Below are 27,952 nucleotides of genomic sequence, written 5' to 3'. Positions count from 1 at the left end.
ATGGGATTTTTCTGTTATTCTAAATATGAGATGAAATTGGCCATTTATTCCTCCTTACTCTATTTGAATAGTGGTTTATTAATTGATCATGTAAGATACTTATTCTGATTGCAACATTCATCCATTTTTAGAATAGAATCTAATCATTTGGTCCATTGTGCCTGCGTGGGCTTTTTGATCTCATCAATCGCTCCACTCCAGCACATTCCCACCACCCATACTATTACAGAAGCCCAATAGTATCAGCAGGAATAGCCATCACACAGTCCTTCTGAATATAAAAAGTCTCTTCACATTGAGTTGTTTTGTGTAACACTATTATCATGCTCAGTAAGATAGATTTCAAACAGATCCAGCGATTCAAGACCGGGCCGCCGTGAGGCATCAGCAGCAATAGAATTGTACTTCTGACAGTCTGCAGTCTCATGACCCATGTATCCCCCATTTTACCAATACCATAAAACTGGGGGTCTGCCCTGGGTTCAATGGAGAGTGCAGGAGGCCATTGCCAGGAGCAGCACCAGGCACACCTAAACATGAGGTGTCAACCTGGCGAAGCTACAAAAGGGGGAACTACCTGCCAAACAATATCCACAGCAGCGATAGACAGGGGTAAGTGATTCCAGATCTAAGCTCCGCAATCCTGCCACATGCTGTCCTGAATGGTGGTGGCCAGTTAAGCAACTCAGTGGAGGATGAGGCTGCATAAATATCCCCATCTTCATTAATAGGGAAGCCTGTCACATCTGTGCAAAAGGTAAGGCTGAAGCATTTGCAACAATCTTCAGCCAGAGTACCAAATGGATGATCCATGTCAGCCTTCTCCAGCGAGCCCCAGCATCACAGGTACCTGTCTTCAGCCAGTTCAGTTCACTCCAGGTGATATCAAGAAATGGTTGGAACCACTGGATGCTGCAATTCTGTGGGCCCTGTCAACAGTCCGATAATGGTACTGAAGACTTGGGCTCCAGAGCTTACCGCTGTCCTAGCCAAGCTGTTCCAGTATAGCTACAACACTGGCAGCTAACCAATAATGTGGAAAATGGCCCAACTCTGTCCTGTTATATGAAAGGCGGGACAAATGCATTCCATCCAGTTACCACCCCATCAGTCCACTCTCGATCATTAGTAAAGTGATGGAAGGTGTCATCAACAGTGCCACCAACCAGTACCTGCTCAGCATTAACCTGCTCACTGACATCCATTCTAGGTTTCACTGGGACCACCCAACTCCTGACCTCAGTATAGCCTTGATCTAAGCGTGGACAAAAGAGCTAAACTCCGTTGGTGAGGTAAAAGTAACTGGCCTCAACATCAAGATTGCATTTGACTGAATGTGGCATCAAGGAGCCCGAACAAAACTAATCAGTGGAGGGTCAGGAAGGTGGGAGGAAATGTTCTGCAAGTTGGCAAAAAAGAAAGATTGTGGTTGTTGATCACTCATTTCTGCTCCAGGGCTTCACTGCAGGAGTCTCTCAACATAGTGGTCTCCGCTGAACTGTCTCCAGCTGCTTCATCAATGCCCTTCCCTCCATTAAAAAGCCACAAGTGGGGATTCTTGCCAATGATTACACCATGTTCAGTATCATTTGCAATTCCTCAGCTATTAAAGTGATCCATGTCCAAGTACAACAGGTCAAGGACAGTATCCAAATTGAGCTGACAAGTTGCAAGTGACATTCATGCCACATACGTGCCGTCTCCCAACAAGGGACTGGCATTCCGTGGCATTACTATTGTTGAATCCACACTGTCTTTATCCTGGGGGTTACCATTGACCAGAAACAAATATGTGCAAATACTACACAAACAAAGCTACGTAAACACTGTCCCATAAAAGCAGGACAGAGACTAGGAATCCTGCATCACCTCCTGATTTCCCAAAGCCAGTTCATGCTGCACAAGATACAGAGCAGAAATTCACCAGGATTTCTAATGGCACCTTCCAGACCTACAATTGCTACCAAAGTCAAGGGAGCACCACGACCTGCAAATTGCCTTCCAAGGCAGTCGCCATCCTGACTTTTAAATATATATTGTCAGTCTTTTAGTGGCACTGGGTCAGAAGCCTGGCTCTCCCTCCTTTACAGCATTGTGGTTCTCCTAATGCCGAATGGACTGCAGCATTGTGAGAAGGCAGCTCACCAACACCTTCTCAAGGCCAACTATATTCAGTCCACTAAATGCTAACCTAGCTCACAACACTCACAGCGTGTGAATGAACTTTACAAAAACATTATGATAGAAACGTGTGCGTGGCCATCGAATGTTGAAATAGATACACTTGTTAACAGTCAATGGCAGTTACTGTTACAGAGTAATTCTTAGTTTATGCAACCAACTTTCACCTTAAAATTTTGTCTGATATTTCTGAATCTGAATTTGTGAGAGCCATGCATTTTTTTTTATAGAAAATCGGTTCATTATGATTAATATTTAGAAGCATGTTTTGATGTTTATTTATTAAATTACCTTCTAGGTGGCTTTCACAATCTTGTTTGACCTGGAGGCTCTTGTGAAAATCTGGTGCTTGGGATTCACTGGTTACATTAGCTCCTCCCTTCACAAGTTTGAACTACTGCTGGTGGTGGGGACAACTCTGCACATTTATCCAGACCTCTACCACTCGCAGTTTACATACTTTCAGGTAACCTAACGAATCATTGTGTACTTGAATTAAAGAGATGTCTCAATGTAGTGCGAGCTGGAGAAAGCCAATGCAGTACGATCCACAGTAACCTCTCCTGTCTGTTGTGCTTGGGACTAGGTTGTTTATGAATCATTGAGTGACATTAGAACGCCTACCTACACATGCATAAAGTGGAAAGCACCAAACAGTTGATATGAATATTTGTCTGCTACATAAATAAACAATGATAAAAATGTAAGGCTAAAATAACTGCATAGAGGCCATATCTTGTCACCACGTCATCCTTTATTTACATGTGCACAGTTCATGGACTCTGACCAGCCATCTCAGAGCCAGACCCTGGTCAGAGCAGACTGTCTGACACTCCTTTTCATCTCTGTCAGCCTGGGCTCCCTTATTGGCCCAAGGTTTACAGCCACAATCAAGGATATCCTACTCAATGAGATCTACCTAGCCCTCATTCCAATCACAACAATGACACAAGCAAAAATAAGCATTTACGCCTCAAAATATTGTACCTTCATTGTTTCTGTTCCCAAAGTACAGTCCTAAAATAATAACGATTACTTCAAGGCTCTACTTCAAAATTTTCTGGACCATTGGTATTTCTGAACAGTAGAAATCTCAACTGGAGAAGCTGATGTGTATTTATCTAGTGCACTGCAATCTCTCATTGTGTGCAATAATTTGATTTAGAGATGGTGTTTTTGAAGGTGAAGTTTCTCAGCAGTTGGTAGATGGACAGAGGGCAGGCAGATGGTGCTCCTGATCGCCATCCCTGGGCAGCATTCTTCTGAGTGAGCTACCAAGAGCAAATGAAATGGTGTGATGTGTACAATCTCGGATTATTCGAGCACAGCAACATGGACAGAGCCCATTTAAGATCCGTACAGCATGAAATAAGACAAGAGTGACACCATAAGGCTATATACAGATCTTTGAGAGAGAGCAGAGATGATTTACTAGAACCAGAGATAAGGGACTTCAATTATGTGAAAAACCAAGAGAATTTGGGATTATTCTTCTCACAGCAGATGGTTTATAGAATCCCTACAGTGAGATGGAGGCCATTTGACCCATCGAGTTTGAACCAACCCCCATCTCACCCAGATCCACATCCCCTCAATCTCAGTAGCCCCATGTTTAGTATTGCTAAACCACCTAGCCTGCACATCTCTGAACCCTAGTGGCAATTTAGTGTGGCAAATCTTTGGACTGTGGGAGGAAACCAGAGCACCCAGAGGAAACCCATGCAGACACGGCTAAATTGTGTTATCCGGCATTCGATTATCTGGAATTCAATTAACCGAATGGAATACTACCCGCCCACTTCCTTCGGATAATCGAGGTTCCTCTGTACCTGAGATTAGAATCGCGTCTAGATCCCTGGCACTTTGAGGCAGAAACACTAACCGCTGAGCCCCCATGCAGCCCTAAAATTTTCAAAATTATGAAGAGTTTTGATAGCGTATATAAGTAGAAACTCTTTCCATTGGCTGGAGCATAAGTTACCAAATGGCACAGGTTTCAGGTGAATAGCAAGGAAAGAAAGAGGGGAAATTATTTTTGTTTGTGCAGCAAGCGTTGTGATCCAAAAAATGCTACCTGAAATGATGGAAGCAAATTCAATAATAATTTTTGAAAGTAAAATCTGATAAATATTTAGAAAGGAAATTTGCACAGCTGTGGGGACAAAGCAAAGAAAGAGATAAATTGGATAATTCTTTAAAATACCAGTACAACCACAATAGACCAATTGGTGACTTGTGCTGAAGGATTCTGTGGAAGAATGCAACTTTATAATGGGATTTCCCATAGAGTGAGTTTAAAGTATGAGTGTTGAATGCATTTTCTAACTGAATTAGTAGTATTTATAATACATCATTACTTAATCACATTCTTATAGGTTGTTGTGACCATATTAATAAACATTTAATATTTTGATTATCTGTTATTTTGAGGCTTATTTGACCATTGTTTTAATATTTTAAAGTAATTGAGACTTTAGTTTATGTTAAAATGTAATCATTTAATTTTTCATTTAGGTGCTGAGGGTTGTCAGACTGATTAAAATCTCACCAGCACTGGAGGACTTTGTCTACAAAATATTTGGGCCTGGAAAAAAACTTGGCAGTTTGGTGGTCTTCACAGCCAGTCTTTTGATTGTGATGTCTTCCATTAGCCTTCAGATGTTCTGTTTTGTGGAGGAACTCGACAGATTTACAACATTTCCCAGGGTGAGGAACAACATAAATTCTTCTCCTTGTTTAGCAAGCACAAGATCCAACTTCACGGTGTGTCTTCTCAGATAAGAAAACACTGTTTACCCATTGTGCCTCCTATTCAGTAAGAAGCTACCAATCTTAGATTTAAATTATTCATTGACCCAGCATTGAATACTTGTTGTGGGCAAAGTGTTTCCACACTGGTATCACTCTATAGAGTCGTAGAGTTAGAGTTATAGATGGAAATAGGTGCTTCAGTCCAAATTATCCATGCCGGGCAGATATCCGAAACTGATCTAGTCCCATTTGCCAGCACCTATTCATATACCTATTCGAATGCCTTTTAAATGTTGTAATTGTACCAGCCTCCATCACCTCCTCTGGCAGCTCATTCCATACGCACACCATCCTCTGCGTGAAAACATTACTCCTTTGGTCCCCATTAAATCTTTCTTCTCTCACCTTAAACCTATGCTTTCTAGTTTTGGACTCCCCTATCCTGGGAAAAAGAACTTGCTCATTTACCTATCCATGCCCCTGATGATTTTATAAATCTCTTTGACATCACCCCTCCAGGTGTAAAAAGCCCCAACCTATTCAGCCTCTCCTTGGAGCTTAAACCCTCCAGTTCCAGCAACATGCTTATAATTCTTTTCTGAACCCTTTCAAGTTTAACAACATCTCTCCTGTAGCAGGGAGACCAGAATTGAACGCAGTATTCTAAAAGTGGCCTAACCAATGTCCTGTACAGGTGCAACATGACATCCCAACTCCTCTGCTCAGTGCACTGACCAATGAAGGCCAGTGTGCCAAAAATCATCTTCACGATCCTGTCCCTGCGTCTCCACTTTCAAGGAGCTATGCATCTGCACCCCTAGGTCTCTTTGTTCCACTGGGTCCTACCATTAACTGAATATGTCCTATCCTGACTTGCCTTACCTCATGTTTATCTAAATTAAACTCCATCTGCCACTCTTTAGCCCATTGGTCCATCTGGTCAAGGTCCCATTGTACTCTGAGATAATCGTCTTCAAAACTTTTCTTAATTTCTCTCTTGAATTTTAAAATGATTTCTGTATGACCAAGACACTCCCAACTAAATGTAAGGAACTTGAATAAAAAAACAATGAAACGTGAGGGGCACTCAGCCTTTTAGACTGCATCTGAGAGGGAATGAATGTAAGATTAAAGGCTTTTTTTACATACAATTTTCAGCTTCTACCTTTCTTCACATGTTGCCTGAGATTTGTGTGTTTCTGGCATTGGCAGTAACTATTTCAATTTATCCAACATTTTGTTGATTATTCTTGGAAGTTGCAATCATGTCTGGATGAAGACCAAATTAACAAGTGTTCCTGACAGCTCTGTACCAGAGTATGAAAGATTGGTGCACATATCTATTCTGTATTGGTACCTTTTCCTTGAGGAATGAACAGTTGCATTTACATAGCACCTTTCATGATGTCAGGACATCATTAAACACTTTATAATTAATGAGGTTGTCTTGAAACGTCACTTGTGTTGTACATAAATGTAGAAGCCCAGCATTTGCCTACTAAGCTCCCACAGATGGCAATATAGTACTGACTAAATCATCTGCATTTGTGATGTTGGTTGAATGGAAAATTTGTACTATTGGAGTATAAGAGTAGGGAAGTCTTACTGCAACTTACAAGGTGCTAGTGAGATTACATTTGGAGTACTGTCAGCAGTTTAGGTCCCTTATTTAAGGAAAGATATTTCGTTGGAGGCAGTTCTGAGAAAGCTCACGAGGATGAGGGATGGTTCGAAAGCATTGCGTTATGAGCAAAGGCTTAACAGGTTAGGACTCTATTCGCTGGAGCTCAGAAGAATGATAGGTGATCCCATTGAGATACATAGGATTCTTAACAGACTTGGCAGAATAAATGCTGAGAGGGTGTTTCCCTCAGGGAAATTTTAGCCATGATAAGGTGGTGCCGGTGTTGGACTGGGATGGACAAAGTTAGACATCACATGACACCAAGGGTTATAGGTCAACAAGTTTATTTGAATTCACAAGCTTCACCTGATGAAGGGGCTACACTCTGAAAGCTTGCGATTTCAAATAAATCTGTTAGACTATAACCTAGAGTTGGGGGAAATTTTAGGACCAGAGAGCATAGTCTCAGAATAAAGGGGTGCCAATTTAAGACTGAGATGAAGAGGAATCTCTTCTCTGAGGGTTGTGAGTCTTTGCAACGCCTTGTCACAGAGAGCAGTGGGGACAGTGTCCTTGTATATTTAAGGCTGAGGGATATAGATTCTTGATGAGTAGAGGAATGGAGCGAACCGGGAAACCAGGAAAGTCCATGTGAGGAAGGTCAGATCAGCCATGATCCTATTGAATGAACAGAGCAGGATTGAGGAGCCGAACAGCGTAATTCCATTTCTATTTCATATGGTCTTACTTTAGACTAGTGGAATCTGTCAGAACAGTTCGACTAACCTTGAAGGAGTATGTCTAAGTAAATCGTAGGTCCAGTTTTTCCAGATCATATGCTCGATGTAAATATTTCAAGTTGAATTATTCAGCCCTCATTACAGGAAATTACATAGAAGCACATAAAATGTACATCATTGGATCAGACCATTCAACCCAATTATTCCCTGTCTGTCCATGTGAGCTTTCCTCCTGCCCACTTTCATCCCATCCCCTCATTGTAACTTATTTCCTTTCATCTCATGACTATCCTGCTTCCTCTTAAATGCATCTGCTTTTAAATATAATTGTACCAGCCTCCACCACTTCCCCTGGCAGCTTGTTCCATATACACACCACTCGCTGTGCAAAAAAGTTACCTCTTAGGTCATGGTAGTGGTAGTGAGTTCAGTTTTCTCACCAATCTGCATTTCTAATAACACTTGGAAATGACCAGTGCTGGTCTGGACAGGAGTTCCATTTTTAAGAGCAAAGGAATTGTTTGGACCAGTACCAGTCATTTCTCTGCCTTTTACTGTCATGTTAGAAGTTTCTTGTGATACCTGCATTCATTTTATTAATGGTTATCCTATACTGATTGCTTTAGTTTTAGATTCCTTCTTCGGTGGAAACTTATTTTCTAGGTCTTTTCTGAAGCAAGAGCCCCAACTTGTTTTAATTTTTAGTTTTAAGCTCTCAGTCCTGCTATCGTTGTTGCAATTTTTCTTTGCAACTTCTTGAGTGTCTCATCATCCTCTATAAAACGGAGAGCAGAACTGAGCATAACTCCGTCTCGCTGCACAGATGAATTTAGTCACTTCCACTTCACTGAAACAGAAAGCTTTCAAATGCTGGCTAAGAATAGGTAACATTTTAAGAGTGATTAGAAGAAATTGCTGTGCTTTGCCGCAGCCTGCTGTGAGAGAATCCAAATTGCCCAAACGTGTCTTGGAGTTAAATCTGACAGAAGATTACCCAGTGTTCTTAGTAATTACAGCAATTCTCTTCCATTCAAGACTGTGCGAGAAAATTAGAGAGAACCGATAGATGATGCTTGAATAATGTTTATAATTTTTGCTTCATTTTCTCCAGGCTTTTATGTCCATGTTCCAGATTATTACACAGGAAGGATGGGTTGACGTAATGGATCAAACTTTGATTGCAGTAGGACATGTATGGGCACCAGTAGTCGCCATTTATTTCATCTTGTACCACCTATTTGCAACATTGGTAGGTTTACCCATGTTACGATTCTTAATTTGTGTGTAAAATTTACCTTCATTTCCTCTTCAGAAAGAATTTGCATTTCTGTACTGTCTTTTGCGAACTCTGGTCATCCCAAGTTGTTTTACGACAAAGGCTGGGTACTTTGAAGTGTGGCTGACTGTTGTAACTTGGGAAAAGTGGTAGACAATATGGACACAGCAGACTTTTGAAAATGGGTAAAGCGGTAATGACCAAGTAACCATGTTTTGATGCTGTTCAAGGGATTAACCTTAGTCATAGAGTCATAAAGTCATAGAGATGTACAGCATGGAAGTAGACCCATCGGTCCAATTCGTCCATACCGACCAGATATCCCAACTCAATTTAGTCCCACCTCCCAGCACCCATCCCATATCCCTCCAAATCCTTTCTATTCATACACCCATCCAGATGTCTTTTAACTGTTGCAATTGTACCAGCTTCCACCACGTTCTGAGGCAGCTCATTCCATACTCGTATCACCCTCTGTGTGAAAAAGATGCCCCTCAGGTCTCTCTCATATCTTTCCCCCTCACCGTAAACCTATGTCCACTAGTTCTGGACTTCCACAACCCAGGGAAGAGACTTTGTCTATTTATCCTATTCATGCCCCTCATAATTTTATAAACCTCTATAAGGTCACCCCTCAGCCTTCGACGCTCCAGGGATAACAGGGCCAGTCTATTCAACCTTTCCCAAGAGCTCAAATCCTCCAACCCTGGCAACATCCTTGTAAATCTTTTCTAAACCCTTTCAAGTTTCACAAGTTTCTGACTTGAATGTGTGTCATAATTCTTTAGAATGGAGAAGGTTGATTCTTCTACATCTATCTGAGAGAGCCTTGGTTACATGACTCACTTTAAAGCTGAAGCTGAAACTGAAACAGAATTGCCGGAGAAACTCAGCAGGTCTGGCAGCATCTGTGGAAAGATAGCAGAGTCTTGGGTCCAGTGACCCTTCTTCAGAACTTAAAGACAACATCTCTGGCAGTGCAGCATTTTTTCTGAAGAGGTCGTCTAGACTGCGGGCCCAAGCCCTGAAGTGGGACTTCAACATACAGCATAACGTTTTCACACTGAGGCAAGAATGCTACCCGTAGAATCTCAGCTGACACTGCTGTCATCCAAAATTCAGCCAGTAGACATTTTCTGCAAAACCCATTCTGTAATTTCGGAGCTGCTCCTCAATTATAAAAGTCAATTGCTGGGAAAATAAGATGCTGCAATTAATATCCCATTTCTGAATTTTTTTTTAAAAAATCACAAAGAAATGTAGTGAGTGTTTTTTTAATTGTTCTTTGTGAAAATTCCCACGAGAAATCAACTGATAAATTCTTTAATTATTTAAAAGAAGGAGAAACAAAATCTTGCACCTTTTAGGCAACGTTGCTGACAGAGCCTTAAAAACAAAACAAGTTCTCAAGCCTGGAGAATGCAAAGTTAAGAATTACTCGATCTTTTCCTGCCTCCTTCCCATGATACTAATTTGCTTTCCAAAAATAATTTTCATAAAAACGACTCAGCACCTGCGGCCATAATTAGAAGCCCCGTGCCAAGTATTTTGAGATCAAATCAAAATTCTGTCTGGAAACACTCCTCAAATAGACAAGTAGCTATACTAATTCTAAACTGAAATATGGCTTCTAGGCAACCCTGCTAATACCTGCTTTAAATTTTAAAAAAAACAGGCTATGCTGGAAATACTCAGCAGATCAGGCAGCATTTGTAGAGAGAGAACAAAGAATTTGTCTTTCTGGGAACAGAGAGGGGGGAAGAAGAAGAGAAAAAAGTAAAGATTTCCATTTCTGTAACAGCATATACAATCTCTGCTCATCCCAAAGATCTTTGCAAATTTTTTTTTTAATCATCACTGGCTAGACCAGTATTTATTGCCAATCCTTAACATCCTAACAAGATGGTAATAAGCTGCCTTTAGCCGCTGCAGCTCATATGGTGGAATTTATCTGGAACAATTTGACACAGTTGAGAACAAGTTCCGTGAGCAGCAATCCATGCTGAACATAATCCCAAACTAAACTAGTCTCATCTGCCTGCTCCTGGTCCATATCCCTCCAAACCTTTCCTGTTAATGTATCTATCCAAGTGTTGTTTAAACATTGTAATTGTACCTGCATCCACCACTTTCTTAGGAAGTTCAATCCACACATGAACAACCCACAGTGTAAAAAATCTGTCTCTTATGTCTTTTTTAAATCTCTCTCCTCTCACCTTAAAAATGTGCCCCCTAGTCTTGAAATCTCCCATGCTTGGGAAAAGACAATTATCATTACCCTCTATCTATACCTCATTATTTTATAAACTTCTGTCAGATCGCCTGTCAACCTCCTGTGCTCCAGTGATAAAAGTCCCAGCCTATCCAGCCTTTCTTTATAACTCAAACCTAGTCAACCACATTGCTGTAGGTCTGTAATAATATTTGGGCTGAACTCAAGAAGGGTCACAGATTTCCTTTAATGGAAAGGAACCAGATGGGATCTTACAACAATCTGGTAGCTAAATAATGGTCATCATTACTGAGACCAGAAACATACAAGGTAGGAGCAGGAGTAGACCATTCCATCCCTCGAGCCTGCTCCATCATTCAGTATGATCATGGCTGATCATTGAGCTCAATATCCTAATCCCACCCTTCTCCATATCCCTTGATCCATTTAGCCACAAGAGCTATATCAAGCTCCTTCTTGAAAACAAATAATATTTTGGCCTCAACTATTTTCTATCGTAGGAATTTCCACAGGCTTACCACTCTCTGGGTGAAGCAATTTCTCCTCATCTCAGTCCTAAAAGGTTCACTTGTTATTCTGAAACTGTGACCCCTGGTTCCAGACTTGCCCACCATCAGTAACATCCTTCCTGCAACTAACCTGTATAGAGCTGGTAGAAATGTATAGGTTTCTATGAGATCCCCATCATTCTTCTAAAGTCCGATGAATACAATCCTAACCGACCCAACCTCTCCTCAAGCGTCCGTCCTGCCATCCCAGAAATCAATTTAGTAAACCTTCACTGCACTCTCTCTCTGTAGCAAGAACATCCTTTGGAGACCAAATAAGACACCAGATAAGGAGACCAAAACAGCACACAGGTGTGGTCTCACCAATGCCTTGTATGACTACAGAAAGACATCCTTGTTCCTGTACTCGAACCCTCTCACTGTGAAGGCCAATATACCATTTTCTTTCTTGACTGCTTGCTGCACCTGCATGCTTACTTTCAGTGACTGGTGCACAAGAACACCAGGCCTCAATGAACATTTCAATTTACAGCCATTCAAATAATAATCTACCTCTCATTTTTGCAACCGAAGTGGATAACCTCACATTGATCCACATTATACTGCATCTGCCATGCATTTTCCCACTCACTCAGCCTGTCCTAATCACACTACAACATCTTTGCGTACTCCTCACAGCTCACCGTTCCCCCCAGCTTTGTGTATTCTGAAAACTTTGAGATATTACATTTAGTTCCAATATCTAAATCATTAGCATATATTGTGAATACACACAGTGCCCCACTAGTCACTGCCTGTCATTCAGTAAAAAGGTCTCTGTTTCCTATCTGTGAACCAGTTTGCTGACCATCTCAAATCTCATCTGGTAACCTTCATAAGAAGCACCTTGCGGCATCTAATTACATTAAAGGCACTATATAAATTTTATTCCTGGCAATTAGCACTGCCAGCAGATCATTACATCTACCTGAGAGGGCAGATGGGGCCCTTTTTGCATTTCAGATGGCAGTGCACTACTCCCTTGGTGCAGTGCTAGGTGTCAGCTTAGATTACACATCCCTAAATTGTTCCGCATGGATCCGATTGTGTCATTCCTGGACCATCTGTGAGCGAACATCGGGGACCATGAGATGCCAGCACAGGAATTCCTCTGTCTCTCCGGAAACCGTGCAGCCATTGCCTGTCCCAAAGGGATACACATGCTGAGCACAGCTTGCCGTGTAAATGCGCAACGATTATTTAGTGAAGTGCTCTTCATGACAAACCACTCGAGTGCTTTTCAAACTGCGCAGCCTTGAATTCTGCTCTGACTGGGATTCCCATCAGCATTGTAGTTACTGAGCAAACTATGTTCATTGAAATACCACTGGTTATTATGGTGCATACAATTCTTAAGTGAGTACTAGAAGCTTGCTACAGAAATAGTACATGGATTTTGCAAGTGTTCTGCTGCATATAATCAATCCTGAAATCTTTGTTCATTATAAATTAAACCAATAACCATTTAGGAACAATTTTGTACTTAATAAATGCATACTTTTGTGATCAATGGTTAGTTAAGCAGATTTAAAGTATAAATATCTGATCAATTGTTTATATTCTTAATGTTCATGACCAAGAATTTGAAAACATATGTCAAATTCAAAAAAAGCACATTGGTTCCTCAACTAACATCATTACAATACGAATGATCTGTTCATTATTGCCTTGCTGTTTGTCAGAGCTTGCTGTGTGCAAATAGGCTGCAGTGATTCCTAAATTTCAAAGTGGTTACTTTTCCAAAGTATATCATCGGCAGGGAAAATAAATTAAAGCTACTGCCTCAAGGTGTAAATCAGTAAACATGAGGTTCTGTGCAAACAGAAGTGTTGCAATTTCCCTTCTATCCGTGTCAACCACGGTAATGTACACAACTAGTGGTAAGGGATTGCTGGCCATTGGCTCCAGCTGTTCCACCACTTTTCCATTTTTGACTAATCCTCTTGTATGACACACACTCACAAACACACACACACTCGCACACATACAGACACATACAGCCACTCTCTCTCTCTCTCACACACACACACACAGCCACTCTCTCTCTCTGTCTCTTTCTCTCTCTTTCTCTCTCACACATACACACACACACACACACACACAAACACACACACACACACACTGTTATTGCAGATACAGCGGAAGCAGCCACTCTCTGCTGCTGACTCGCCTTCCTGACTTCAATCCTCTCACCATCCCTGTTCAGACCACGATGCCTCCTAATTAGAGGCACTGCCTATAAAACTTACACTAGCATATTGCTGGTTCAAATGTGGTCTGTAGCCACAAATGGTTACAGTTGCCAAAGGATTCAAAATCCTGAGGTTTCAGCCAATGTAAGAATAGTGTATCAAGAACAATGGTGAAAACGCGACAGATTGTGGGGGATAGTCAAGTGAGCTTATTCCTGCTCTTTGTGTTATGCAGAGTATTAAAAGACTGAGAAAATATAAACTTGCAATTTTGTGAGTATTCTTGTCAGATGAATTTCCAGTTCACAGAAGGTTGGGTTGAATTTAACGATTTGAGAAAGAGATGTAATTTTTCTGGATTTGATGCTGCAAAATGATGGCGTTGAGTAATAGGTGAAGATTTCAGTTTTATATTTAGCTTATTGTTTTTGCTTTATATAACAAAGTTACTTTTATTATTGAAGAAAATCTGCGGCTTTGTGTGCTTATGTTGCAATGAATGACAATCACATTAAAACAAAACAAATTCTATGATCTATCAAGCTAGATTTCATTCGAGGAGCTAACCTAGCCATCAGCAGCTGGGATTATCACACTATATCATGGGAGCAAGTCCCACATTCTCACCAATCTCTGTGCAATGAGGTTTCTCTTAAAATTAATGTTAAAATCATTCTTCAATTATTAAATGTTGGATAAAGTCCACTTTTTGTGAAATTCTTTATTGTTTCACATATAAATGTGAAACTATTTTTTATTGACTCTGTCTCAATGAAGAATCTGAGCTTAATTCTTACCTTTAAAATTCCCAAAAATCGTACACACAGGAGTATGTTTCAGAAATGTTGGCACTCGTGACTAGTGATTTCCTTCCTGAAAATCAAGTGAGGATCATACTCCTAAACGTTCTAATTCTGAAATTACTTATTGGAAACATTGTAGATGAATATTTAATCTGTAAAGCCTTCCTCATCTCAGCATTAAATTTAAGAACGGTGTCCCTAGTCAGACTCTCTGACCCAGAAAAAAACAAGAATGAAGTGGATTTATATTTTAACGTGGTAAAATAGTTAGAATAGTTAAGTCCTTATTTTTGACTGGGGCAGGTTTGATGAGCTGAAGGGGCTTTTTCTGTGCTATAGCCTTCGATGACTGTGAGTCTATGACTAAAACATTCCAAGGTGCTTCAAGGAGGTTGGGCGTGGGGCACAGTTACCAAAGATTATCTGACACCAATCACGTCAGAAAATATTTAGGCAAGTGATCTGGATCTTGCTAAGAGAAATAAGGATTTAAATAACAGCTGAAGGCAGGGTTGCTGATAGTGGACTTGAGTTCAAATCCTGCCATGGCAGCTGCTGAAATTTCAATTCAATTAATAAAATCTGGAGTTGATACGACTCTCAGTCATTACGACCATGAAACTACTATCAAGACCCAACTGGTCACTAATGTTCTTTCGGACAGGAAACCTACTTTCATTACCTAGCCTGATTCTCATGTGACTTTAGACCCACAGTAATGTGGCAGACCATTAACTACCTTCTGAAATAACTAAGCAAATCTAGACTCAACCGACACGTAAGACTATAATTTGCAAGAAGGATAAATAAATGCAATTTTGGTGAAAGCAAGCAGCATTTGAAACAAAATATGTGAACTCAGAGTGCAAATCGAAATGAGAAAGTACAAATTGATAGCTATTTCAGAGATATGGCTGCCAAATGACATGGGTTGTGCGATGATCCTGCTCCTTTAAGAAGGTAATTCTGTCCTTGTGTTTTTTTTCATGAGGGGACGTAAAGGCAGAGGTTCTGACATGTCTGGAAATATCTACTTAAAAAGGCTTTTCAAGTTTTTTTGTAACACCTGTATAATGAAAGGAGAGTGGCCAGTTCTCCCAATTCAGGGTTTTTCTGATTTGGTTTGTTTTGGTTATAGCAAGCAGTCTGTTTGAGACTGCTGGTCAAAGAAATAGCTCCATGTTGGTCCTCTCACTGACATCTCTCTCCTGTAAGAACCTGTGCTTGATTTAGCCTTTTTAGCCAAGGATGTGTTTACGGGATGTTGCAAGTATTTGGAGCAGCGTCATTAAGGTGTGATAGAGTCACGTGGGTTTTCATCTCGGTTAAGTGATTCTAAATTCGGTTCTATTTTGTTCATATTTCATTCAGTCGTCTGTAAATAAATTCTGTTTTGTTTAAAATTGAGTGGTTGGACCAGCTCTATCTCTCCTGGAATACCCACTTTACACCTGCTTAAAGCAACTAGAAAATTTAGGGTCTGGGCTACCTTTCTGAAATGTTTTGAGGGGATATGGCCTGGAAATATTGAAGGATACTGAAATATTTAGAAATGATAGGAAAGCTTGGATAACATGGAGAGGTGGCTTTCTTAGATAGTGATAGTAGTACCACAAAGGGCACGATGGCATAAGTTCAGGAGACCAAGTTCTGGAAACCATTTATGTAGAAGTGAGAAATGATACAGGCAAGAAGACATTGGTGTGGTTTCCATGCCCTTACAGGAAACATACGTTAGGCTGGAGCATAAAGAAATAAATCTTGAGATTTTAACAGAAAAGTTTAGCAATAATCATGAGACCTATACCTATGAGACTAGAAGAGTCAGATGGGTCAAGTTTGCCAAGTTGAGTTCATTGAATGCTTTCAAAATAGCTTTGCAGCATGCTTTGGAACGAGAGAGCAGGCAAAGCCAGAGCTGGTATTGTGCAGTGAGATAAGATTAATTAATGGGCTCGTGAGTGAAGGTACCCCAAGGTATCGCTGGCCATAATATGATGGAATTGTACTTTCACTTTGAGGGAGAGAGGAATTGCTCCAACACAATTTTGTAAAATTTAACTAAGCGAAATTAGTGCAAGAAGATTTCACAGTTCACAGCAAATAATTGTCTGGAATCAGTTAAGTGAGACTTAAATATTTGTTTGGAGCGTTTTTTTTTCTCTGGATTTAAGTCTCCGTAATGGATAGTGTCAGGAAAATGGGATATGACATTGTTTTGATGTTGGTTTTAAGATCTTTCAAACTCTGTTGTACATTTAGGTAGCTTTGTTTGTTTCATTTTTGTTTAAATTTGTAATAAACAATTTAGGCTTGTGTGATTGTTTCAATGAATGACCACCACATTAAGATTAGATTAGATTACTTACAGTGTGGAAACAGGCCCTTCAGCCCAACAAGTCCACATCGCCCCGCCGAAGCGCAACCCACCCATACCCCTACATCTACCCCTTACCTAACACCACGGGCAATTTAGCATGGCCAATTCACCTAACCTGCACATCTTTGGACTGTGGGAGGAAACCGGAGCACCCGGAGGAAACCCACGCAGACACGGGGAGAATCACCTGAGGCAGGAATTGAACCCAGGTCTCTGGCACTGTGAGGCAGCAGTGCTAGCCACCGTGCCGCCCCAATTAACTAAATTAAGAGAACAGACAATCTATGAGGCCTGATTCCAGGATCTGTCTTGTCCAGTAGTATTAACAGCTGGGATCCGAAGTGTTGCCAGGATTGAAATTCATTGAAATTATGAGGGATCTGGATCTTTTTTAAAGAAATAGATATATAGAGGAGCTCAACATATTTTGTGAAGCTTATTACATGTATTAGATTTTCAAGATAGCTTTGAATATTGCTAAGCATTTTATGGGAGAAGAAGACATACTATAAATCATTTGAAATTTTTGACTAAGGCTAACCTGAGATAAACTGAAGGTAGAAATGAAAATTGGATCTTGTAAGGAAGAGATGCTGAAAGTGATTATCCAAAATTTAGAATTAGAAGAAAATAAGAGGTCACAGCTAGAGCTAGCTAAGACATAGTAACGAAAAAAGACTTGAGTCTTAGAATCATAGAGATGTACAGCATGGAAACAGACCCTTCAGTCTAACTTGTCCATGCTGACCAGATATCCCAACCCAATCTATTCCCACCTGCCAGCACCCAGCCCATATCTCCCTAAACCATTCCTTTTAATATACTCATCCAGATACCTTTTAAATGTTGTAATTGTACTCGCCTCCACCACTTCCTCTGGCAGCTTATTCCATACACGTATCACCCTCTGCATGAAAACATTGCCCCTCAGGTCTGTTTTATATCTTTCCCTTCTCACCCTAAACCTATGTCCACTAGTTCTGGACTCCCCCAACCCAGGGAAGAGACTTTGTCTATTTATCCTATCCATGCCCCTCATGATTTTATAAACCTCTATAAGGTCACCCCTCAGCCTCTGACACTCCAGGGAAAATAGCCCCAGCCTGTTCAGCCTCTCCCTGTAGCTCAAATCCGCTAACCCTGGCAACTTCCTTGTAAATCTTTTCTGAACCCTTTCAAGTTTCACAACATTCTTCCGATATGAAGGAGACCAGAATTGCACGCAATATTCCAACAGTGGCCTAACCAATGTCCTGTACAGCTGCAACATGACCTCCCAACTCCTGTACTCAATACTCTGACCAACAAAGCTGGAGCAAAAAGTGAGAGAAGGAGAATTTTTTTAAAAAATGAAAAGAAAGAAGGCTTGAAAATAACAAAGCTTGAAAGGGAATGGAGGTGGAATTAAAGTCTTGAACTCAAGGGAAAATAGGCAACAGGATTTGGCTAGAGGAAATCTTTGTGAAGAAGGAAAACAGAGGTAGTATCTCAGAAGATGATTCTTATTCCATTGGCATTTTGATTTCACTAAAAATCTACATTTACTGCCTAAATATACTTAGAATGGAGTCAAACAATATTTTACCTCACTTGGAAAGGTAGCTATGATGTGGAAGTGCTCGTGTTGGACTGGGGTGGACAAAGTCAGAAGTCACATGACACCAAGTTATGGTCCAACAGGTTTATTTAAAATCACCAGCTTTTGCAGCGCTGCTCCTTTGTCAGGTGAAGTGCTTCAAATAAACCTGTTGGCCAATAACATGGTGTCATGTGATTTCTGGAAGGGCAACTGAGCAGACAAAGTGGCCAAAAAATGTTTGGAATACGATCTCACTGTTGGAGTGTTTTGACGGGTACAGCTGGGACTGTGTACACTACTTTGTTTGTAAAACAACCTGTGGATTATGAAACTGTTACAAAAGCCATCCTCAATCCTTATGAGCTTGCCCCTGAAGCTTATGAATTAATATTTAGAACGACAATGAAGACATCCAATCTGACCTTTATCAAATTTGCAAGTGCGAAAGAAAGCAGTGGGATCATTAGACTAGATCACTGATACTGGACAAGAAATGAGAATGTAAGTGAAATTGTGATGATGAAAGAATTCCAAAAATGGCATTCCTGAAAACCTAAAAGTGTACTGAGATGAGCTTTAAGTATCAAAGATCAGCGAAGCAAGAGCTCAGAGTCAAAACGTTGTGGAAAAGCACAGCTAGTCAGGCAGAATTGGAGGAGCAGGAGAGTCGACGCTTTGAGCATAAGCTCTTCAGCATTTCTGATAAAGAGCTTATGCTCGAAACATCAATTCTCCTGCTCCTCGGATGCTGCCTGACCTGCTGTGCTTTTCCAGCACCACACTTATTGACTCTGATCTCCAGCATCTGCAGTCCTCACTTGCTCCAAAGCAGCAGCTGAGGCAGGTAACTATGATATCTCTCACAGACAGTTACAAGTGGAGGAATAAAAGGTCTGTAGATGGAATAAATATTGGTTTTAGGGAACAAACAGTGATACCAAAATAATAAAGTAGAAACCAAAAAGTGATACAAAGAAAGTAATATACTTCCATGGACATGCCAAAGCCAGTCGCTGGATGTTAAAGAGATTGTAGTGGTAGGAATGCGCTATTGAATACACAGAAAAGAGGGCATTAGGAAAGGGAATACATGTTAAAACAGTGTCATAGTACAAACATAACGTGTTTATTTAGAATGTATTAAAAAGGGAGAGATGACTCAGGATTGTCTAAAAACCCTGTTTTGAACATTGATAAAGTGAATTACCGCTCAGGATTCTGAATATTTTATCTCAAAGGAGAGTTTTTCATTATGCTTCAAATCGAAAAGATAAACCAATAAAGATGTCATGAGACACTGGAGCAAGTCAGTTATTGATACTGGATGATGATACATTTGTCTTCCAGGGAAGTTAATGAAGGAAAAGATATTAATTGGACGTATACACAAAGGTCTCAAACCAGGTCCAAGGCATAGAGTTGCATTAAAGAGTGATTTAGTAAATGGAGAATTTGTGGTTGGTATAATGAAACAAATCGCCAAGGCAGGTATTGATTTTATCTTGGGAAATGGTTTGGCTGATTCAGAAATATTGGCCTCACTGAGTGTGATAAAAGTACTTGTAGTTGAGGTAAATGAAACTGAGATTCCAAAGGAGGAACATCCTGGATTACTTCCTAACTGATGGAATGAGATCTTGAGGACATAAAATAATACAGGAAGAAGAGGAGTCTATGAGAGAGAGAGATGGTTTGGAAATTCATATTTCAGATGCAATTTTTTAAAAACACATTTGTTTTAAAAAGATAAGGTCCTCGAAGATTACAAAGAGATCTTGATCAATTGGATCAATGGTCTTAGGAGTGCAGCTGGCATTTAATTTGAATAAGTGTGAACTGTTGCGTAGTGGTAATACAAACAAGGACAGGTCTTATACAATTAATAATAGGGCCTTGGGTAGTGTTGTAGAACACAGGGACCTCACGTTTGCATCACAGGTAGACAGAGAAGTTAAGAAGGTGTTTAGCACGCTTGCCTTCAATGTTCAGACCTTTGAGTATCGGAGTTGAAACATCATGTTGAGGTTGTACAGAACGTTTGTGAGGCCGGAAAGACTGGCAATTTTTACACTGAGGCTTAGGAGGCTGCGGGGTGACCTCACTGTGGTTTATAAAATCATGAGGGGCATGGATAAGGTAATGGCAAGGATCTTTTCCCTAGGGTGGGAGAGTTCAAGACTAGAGGGCATGTTTTTAAAGTGAGAAGAGAAAGTTTTAAATAGGACCTGAAAGAGGCAACGTTTTGCACAGAGAGTGGTTCATGTGTGGGATGAACTGCCACAGAAAGTGGTGGATGCAGGAACAGTTACAACATAGACGACATTTGGATAAATAGATGAAAAGGAAATGTTTGGAGGGATATGGGCCAAGCCAAGCAGGTGGGACTGGTTTAGTTTGAGAACATGGTCAGTGCGCACTGGTTGGACCAAGGGGTCTGTTTCCATACTGTATGACTTTAAAGGTAAAGAGAATGAGGTTGACATGTTTAACATACCTTCTTGAATAGAAATACAACAAATGGATCCTGAGTTGAAGAGTTATACCAAGTAACCTATTCCAAAACTGAACCAGAACAATATCTGAGTGTTAGCACTTAAGAGACAAACACTAATGAGAAAATGGAGACCACCTCCAATACCAGTTGATAAGGAACAAGCAGTAGTCTATCAGGTGGTAGTTTCCTCTGAATATCATAATGAAATGTTATAAGAAAGTCACAAATTCCAAAGGCAGGTCACTCAGATCTTAGGGAAATGCAGGCTAAAATATTAAAACGTTTTTTTGTGTAAACTTTAAATGAAGTGATAAAAGTATTTCCAGAAATGATATTGTGGGAAAACCCCATCCATTAGCTAAACCTGTGGCTTTAATCCCAGTCCCAGCATTTAAAGAATCATTTCGTAGGGTCTGAACAGATTGTGTAGGTCCCATACCTAAATCTAGCAATGGAAGTCAATATCTTTTAACGATTACAGATGTTTCAGCAAGGTTTCCTAAAGCAATGCCTTTAGGAAAAATCAATACAAAAAACGGTTGTGTAAACATTTTATCAATTTTTTACAATTAGGCAATACCCGGAGAAATATAATCAGGTAAAGGTTCAACTTTTGTCACAAATATTCAAAGAAAAGATGGCTAGTTTAGGAATAAAACAATTTCCATCCTTTGCTCATCACCCACAATCTCAAGGTGCATTGGAAAAATGGCATTAAACTTTGCAGACCCAGATTTGAGCTGATTGTTAAGAACATCCCAGTGATTGTGATAAAGGAATTCCTTAGTTACTGTGCACCATTAAGGTGTTTCTGATGCGTCCATAGGCTTCAGTCCTTTTAATCTGATGTAGAACATGAGACAAAGTAGCCACTTAAAGAAAAATTGATGAACCAAAGCTCAAAGACTGCATTTGCAGCCTATGTTTTAAGCTACAGAGAGAAACTAAAAAAAAATATGTTAGCCAAAAAGCAGTTGAAGAGTGCTCATAAACAATGAGAAATACAGCAAATAAAAAGGCCTGAGTTTGAAATATTTTGTTTGAATTTGTTCAACAAATGTGGGCATCACTGATTGGGCCAGCACTTATTGCCCATCTCTTGAGAAGGTATTGGTACACTGTCTTCTTGAGGCAACCAATACCCATTTGCTGTAGGTAGACCCACAATGCTCTGAGGGAGGGAATTCCCAGAGACAGTGAGGGAACGCTGATATATTTCCAAGCCAGGATGGTGAATGACTTGAAGAGGAATTTGCAGGTGATGGTGTTCCCATGTATCTGTTGGCCTTGCTGATGGCAATGCTCATGGGTTTGGAAGGTGCTGTCTAGGGAGTTTGATGAATTTCTGCAGTGCATCTTGTGGATAGTACACAGTGCTGCTACTGAGTATAAGTGGTAAAGGGAGTGAATGGTTGTGTTGGGGTATCATCCAAGAAGGCTGCTTTGTCCTGGATGTCATGTTTTTTGAGTGTTGTTTGAACTGTATCCATCCAGGCAAGTAGAGTGCATTCCATCAGACTCCTGAGTTATGCTTTGTAGATGTTGGACAGGCTTGGGGGAGTCAGGAGGTGAGTTACTCACTGCAACACCCCTAGCCTCTGACCTGCTTTTGTAATCACAGTAATTATATGACTAGTCTGTTCAGTACTTGCTCAATGATTACCCACTCAGGATGTGGTTGGTGAGGGCTTCTGTGATAGTACTGCCATATAATGTCAAAGGGTGATGTTTAGATTCTCTCTTATTTGGAAATGATCATCGTCTGGCACTTGTGTAGCATAAATGTTACTTGTCACATGTCAGTCCAAACCTGGATATCATTACTTTTGTTTTCTCTCCTAGTATTTAACAAAGTCTTCACTAAAACTCACTTTTGTAGCCATAACCTTTCCATTCAAATCTGGGTATTGTCTGGGTTTATAAGGCATAGCAGTAAATGTAGGCCATCCAGACCATCAAGTCCACCCCATCACTCAATACCGTCATAGCTGGTGTGATAAGCCTCAAATGTGATTCCCAACTCACTACTGCATGGCAATTTTGACACGAGCAGGTACATGTACAATATAGACAAGAGAAGTTAGGCTTACTCACCTTGGAGAAGAGTGAATCAACAGAAAATGTTTCCACTGGCAGGAAATTTAGTAAACATAGGATATAGATTTAAGGTAATCAGCACAGATGTTTGAGAGATGAGGAGAAATTTACTCATGCAAATAGTTGTTATGATCTTGAATTCACTGCCTGATAGATCACATTCAGTGGGACCTTTCAAAAACAAATTAGAAGAGAGAAAGAGCAGAGGCAGTGGGAATACTTGGCTAGCTCTTTCAAAGAGCTAACATAGACACAGTGAGCTGAATGACCTCCCAATGAATGTAGGAGGAGTAGTAGGCCATTCAGCCCATCGAGTCTGCTCTATCATTCAATGGGATCTTGGCTGATCTGGTAATCTTCCACTCCATTGTCCTGCCTTTTCCCCAATTCCCTTGATTTGCTTCCTAACTCAAAATCTGTCTGTGTCAGCCTTGAATATAAAGTTATCTTAAAGTTATGGAGACAATGCTTCACAACCCAGCCTCTAAAGTGCTCTGTAGTAAAGCATTATACAGATTCACTACCCTCTGAAAGAAGAAATTCCTTCATATCTTTGACTTGAATGGGCAACGTATCATTCTGAGATGGTGCCCCCAGTCCTAAATTCTCCCACAAGAGGAAACAACCTCTCTTGACTTACCCTATCAGGTTTCCTCAGAGTCATGGACGTTCACTAAGTCTTTTCTCATTCTTCTGAACTTCAATGAGCACGGTCAACCTCCTCAACCCTTCCTTCCTTCTGAGACAGTCCTTCCATATTTCAGAGCAGCCTAGTGAACCTTCTCTGGACTGCCTCCAATGCCAGAATATCTTTCCTTAGATAAGGGGACCAAAATTGTTCACAGTACTCCAGGTGTGGTCTGACACATGCCTTGTATAGTTGTAGCAAGACCTTACTATTTTTATACTCAATTTCATTTGAAATAAAGACTGACATTCTATTTGCTTTCCCTATTTCCTGCTGAACTTGGATGACTTATACGACTTCTTGTGATTTATATACAAGGACTCTCAAATTCCTTTGTACTGTAGCCTTCCATAATCTTTGTGCGTTTAATATATCATTCAGCTGAAACATTCTTCCTGTCAAAGTCCATAATCCCACATTTTTACACATTATATCCCATTAACTAAGTTTTTGCCAACCTGCTTAACCTGCCTATGTCCCCTTACAAACTCTTTGTGCCATCCTCAGCACCTGCTTTCCCACTTATTTTTGTCTTGTTACATATGGACGTGGACTGCTTCTGTATTTGAGAAGTCACAAATAGTTCTGAACATTGTGCAGTCATCATTGAACATCCTTACTTCTGATCTTATGATGGAGGGAAGGTCATCAATTAAACAACTGAAGATGGTTGGGACCAGGACACTACTCTGAAGATCTCCTGCTGAGATGATTAACCTTCACCAACTACAACCAACTCCCTTTGTGCTAGTTATGACTCTAACCAGTATAAAGTTTTCCCTGGACTGTCATTAACTCCAATTTTATTTGGCTTCCTTGATGCCAGACTTGGTCAAATGCAGCCTTGCTATCAATTGCAGTCACTCTCACTTTACCTCTTGCATTCAGCTCTTTTGTCCATGTTTAAACTAAGGCTATAATGACGTCAGGAACAAAATGGCCTTGTGGAACATATATTGAGCATCGTTGAGCAATTAATGCTGAGCAGGTACTGTTTGATAGTACTGTTAATAACAGCAGACTGATGGGACAGTAATTAGTTGAGTTGGATTTGTCCTGCTTTTTGTATACAGGTTATACCAGGGCAAATTTCCACAATGTTGGGAAGATGCCAGTGTTATAGCTATACTGGGATGGCTTTGCTAGAAATGTGGCAAGTTCTGGAGCACAAGTCTTCAGTACTATTGCCAGAGTGTTGTCAGGGCCCATGGCTTTTGTAATGTAAGCCATTAACTGATATTATATGGAGTAAATGAAATGGCTGAAGATTAATATCTGTGGTGCTGAGGATCTCTGGAGAAGTCAAGATGCATCACTGATTCAGCATTACAGGCTGAAGATTGTTGCAAATGATTTGGCCTTACCTTTCACACCGATGTGCTAGGCTTCCTCATTTTTGAAGATGGGGATTTTTTGTGGAGCCTCCTCTTTCAGTGAGTTCTTTAATTGTCCGCCAGTGGTCACGACAAGATGCGGCAGGACTGCAGAGCTTAGATCTGATTTGTTGGGTATGAAATCTCTAAGGCTCGGTCTATTGTTGCTTCTGCTGTTTGACATAAAAAGTTGTCCCATCTTAGAGCTTCACCAGATTGACATCTTATTTTTCGGTGTATCATGTGCTGCTTCTGGTATGCCCTCCTATACTCTTCATTGAACCTTCATTGTTGCTGAAGACATATTCTTGCCTGTCAGTGGGGAACCATAAATAATAAGTTTTATTGGACTTAATTGAATAAAAAAGACTCAATAATATAAATTATGTATTGAGTACTGCAGACCGAATAAATAATCAGCAAGTATGTCATATTAACATGTTAAAGAGATATTATGACTTGAAGGATTGTGTATTTATGGTAGTAAAATTAAAATATCAGTGCAATTGGATAATGAATTAGCAATTGAAAATTCAAAAGTTGATTTTCTAAAAATCAAATTGATAATAATAAGAGGTGCTTAAACAGTTAGATAATTTAATGCAAGATTAGATATCTAAGTTACTTGTGAACGTTATTACAGACTCATAAATCAATTTGTGTGACTAGGCCAGAAAAAGCATCGTTGGCTGTTCATGATGTTAATGTAAGGGGAGGATTACTAATAAAATAACATCCTTACAGACTCAATCCTGACAAATTAGCTCATGTGAGGGAATAGATTTTACATTATTGAACCTAATCCAAGTAGTTGGAGCTCGTTTATCACAATGGTGCCAAAATCAGATGGGTCACAAAGATTACAAAGTTGACATGGTAACTAAAGCAAACTCCTGTCTTATTTCAAGATTGGAGAGCTGTATTGAAAGAATTGGACAATATCAACTTACCAAAAGGATATTGGGAAGACCCACTAAATAATAGAACTGGAGAATAATCAGCTAGATTTTATGAATGCAAAGTCATACTTTTTGGGATGATGAATGCACCGGCAATGTTCCGGTGATTAATCGATAACGTTATTTTTCAAAGAAACTAAATGCATAACTACAAAAATAGTTATCACTGGCAAAAGAGGCAACAAGTCTTACATTAGCTCTGCATCAGTTTAAAATCTACAACTCTAAAAATCGTGGAGACAATGCCATGTATACACAGCACAAGATTTTGATTTTTTTTGCCTAAGATTTGGAGCTTAGAGTTGTTTGTTGGAGTTTATTATTCCAGTTATACAATTTAAAATCATTCATGTACCTGAGTAGACAATATTCTGGCTAATGCTATATTTAGGATGCACATGAGCAAAAATGAACACTGTGACCCAGTTAGACTTGTGTAAGATCTAGCTGTCAGGAAAGGCATTGTGTGTTCAATGTTAATATATTATTATTGTTAATCTAGTTTAGAAATTATGTTTTTAAAAAAATGAGAGTGCTTGTTGAGGATATATTGTTATCTTCATTCATGGAATGCATGATGAGATGTGTGATATATATATATATATAAAATCAGTAATTTTCATAGCTTGGGTTTTAGAAGTGCGGTATATTGAGGTGGCTACTTTGGTGAAGTGACTTCAAAATAAAACAAGTTCATACAGTCCTTCAGTAACACTGACTTAATTTAGTATATATTAGGGAGCATGGGGCCCTGGAGTGCCAATGGAAGATTGTTGTAACTGTGATAGTTTACAATGGGTGCAGTAAACATTGAAAGCCCTTTATCCGATTTGGTTCAGGGTAATTAAGGATTGATTTTAGCTTGGAAATCTCAGAGATTGAGAGCTTTGAGAGGAATTAGTAAAAAAATCTGACTGGGGTCAGAAGCAAATATAATTTCTCTCCAAGAAATGGGTGTCGAATGGCTCAGGGAAAACAACCACACTAGATGTAGTGATTGGGACAAGGAGAGCCAGGTGGATCTTGTTGAGTATGAGATCCCTGATTTGGGCTGTTAACCTGGGCAAATCAGGAAGCTCTGGCTGACAGATATAAACTGGAGTCTCCCGCAGGGAGTGGAGTGCATTATTTCCCCCCCCAACTCTATTTTGATTTAATCCCTGCCCTCCCCTTCACTGTTTTGATTACACAGCATTGCCCTTTGATGTGAAGGGCAGTGCTTGTCACTGGCCACTCTGGTGTTTTCCTATCTTCCTGGTGGTGGCAATTGAATAAAGATTCGTACACCTTGTGTCTCTCACTGTGTCTCACACCTGCGCGCACACAATGTGGGTGCTGGGGAAAAATAAGCACTACTGCAGTGAGGCGGTAGTGTGGGGTTAAAAAAAAAGATAAAGGAGTGTCAGAGGTTCTGCTAAAAAAAATAAATAAATAAATAAATAAACTGGAGTCTCAGAGAGTCTTCTCACTCCAGGATCTGGCTCGGAGCGAGCTGGTCAAAGCCCATGTCCTGTGCTTGTGTAAATAAAGGATGACTTGCTGGCTACATACCATTGCATACCATTGTGTAGTTATTTCAGTGGTGGTGAGAGCAAATAATATGCTCCTGACAAAAATTCACTCACAGCAATCATTCTTGATTCTGGGTAAGCATTTCTGGCATCGTGCCTTTATTTGGGAAGCTATACTTGTTTGATCCTGCTGTCAAAGACTGTGCCAAGTGTGTGGAAAGAATGTTTTTTTCCCCTGGACAAATTATACCGGGGCCAGAGGAAAGCAACAAGTAATTCACCTGACAGCTTGTCGACCTGCAACAATTTGAGTTATTAGGAGTCTTACTTTCCCTGAGGCACCTGATACTAAAACCTTTCAAGTGTTGACAGATTTAGTCAAGGAATGCTACCTCCCCAAGCCTCCTCTAATTCTGAGACACTATTGGTTTTATTCTGCAGTCTGAGAATGAGGGGAATCCATATCATTTCTTTCTGACGCAGTTAGGACAACTGGCAGAGGCATGTGATTTTAGGTTAACCC

The 27,952-nt window shown here is 40.2% G+C and overlaps 1 protein-coding gene across 6 annotated transcripts in view; it reads left to right on the top strand.

The window, feature by feature from the left end:
• nalcn (sodium leak channel, non-selective) overlaps positions 1 to 27,952 on the top strand; it is a 358,024-nt gene that overhangs the window by 169,072 nt on the left and 161,000 nt on the right. For all 6 annotated transcript variants that reach the window (XM_072578059.1, XM_072578064.1, XM_072578061.1 and 3 more), the window contains 3 exons: positions 2,480 to 2,647; positions 4,696 to 4,887; positions 8,408 to 8,545. In XM_072578059.1, the coding sequence (XP_072434160.1) occupies positions 2,480 to 2,647; positions 4,696 to 4,887; positions 8,408 to 8,545 (498 nt within the window). The remainder of the gene's footprint in view (positions 1 to 2,479; positions 2,648 to 4,695; positions 4,888 to 8,407; positions 8,546 to 27,952) is intronic.

Source organism: Chiloscyllium punctatum, chromosome 9, assembly GCF_047496795.1.
Source record: "Chiloscyllium punctatum isolate Juve2018m chromosome 9, sChiPun1.3, whole genome shotgun sequence".
NCBI lineage: Eukaryota > Metazoa > Chordata > Chondrichthyes > Orectolobiformes > Hemiscylliidae > Chiloscyllium > Chiloscyllium punctatum.
Note: the sequence above shows the minus strand (reverse complement) of the source record. Positions and strands in the feature narration are given on the sequence as shown.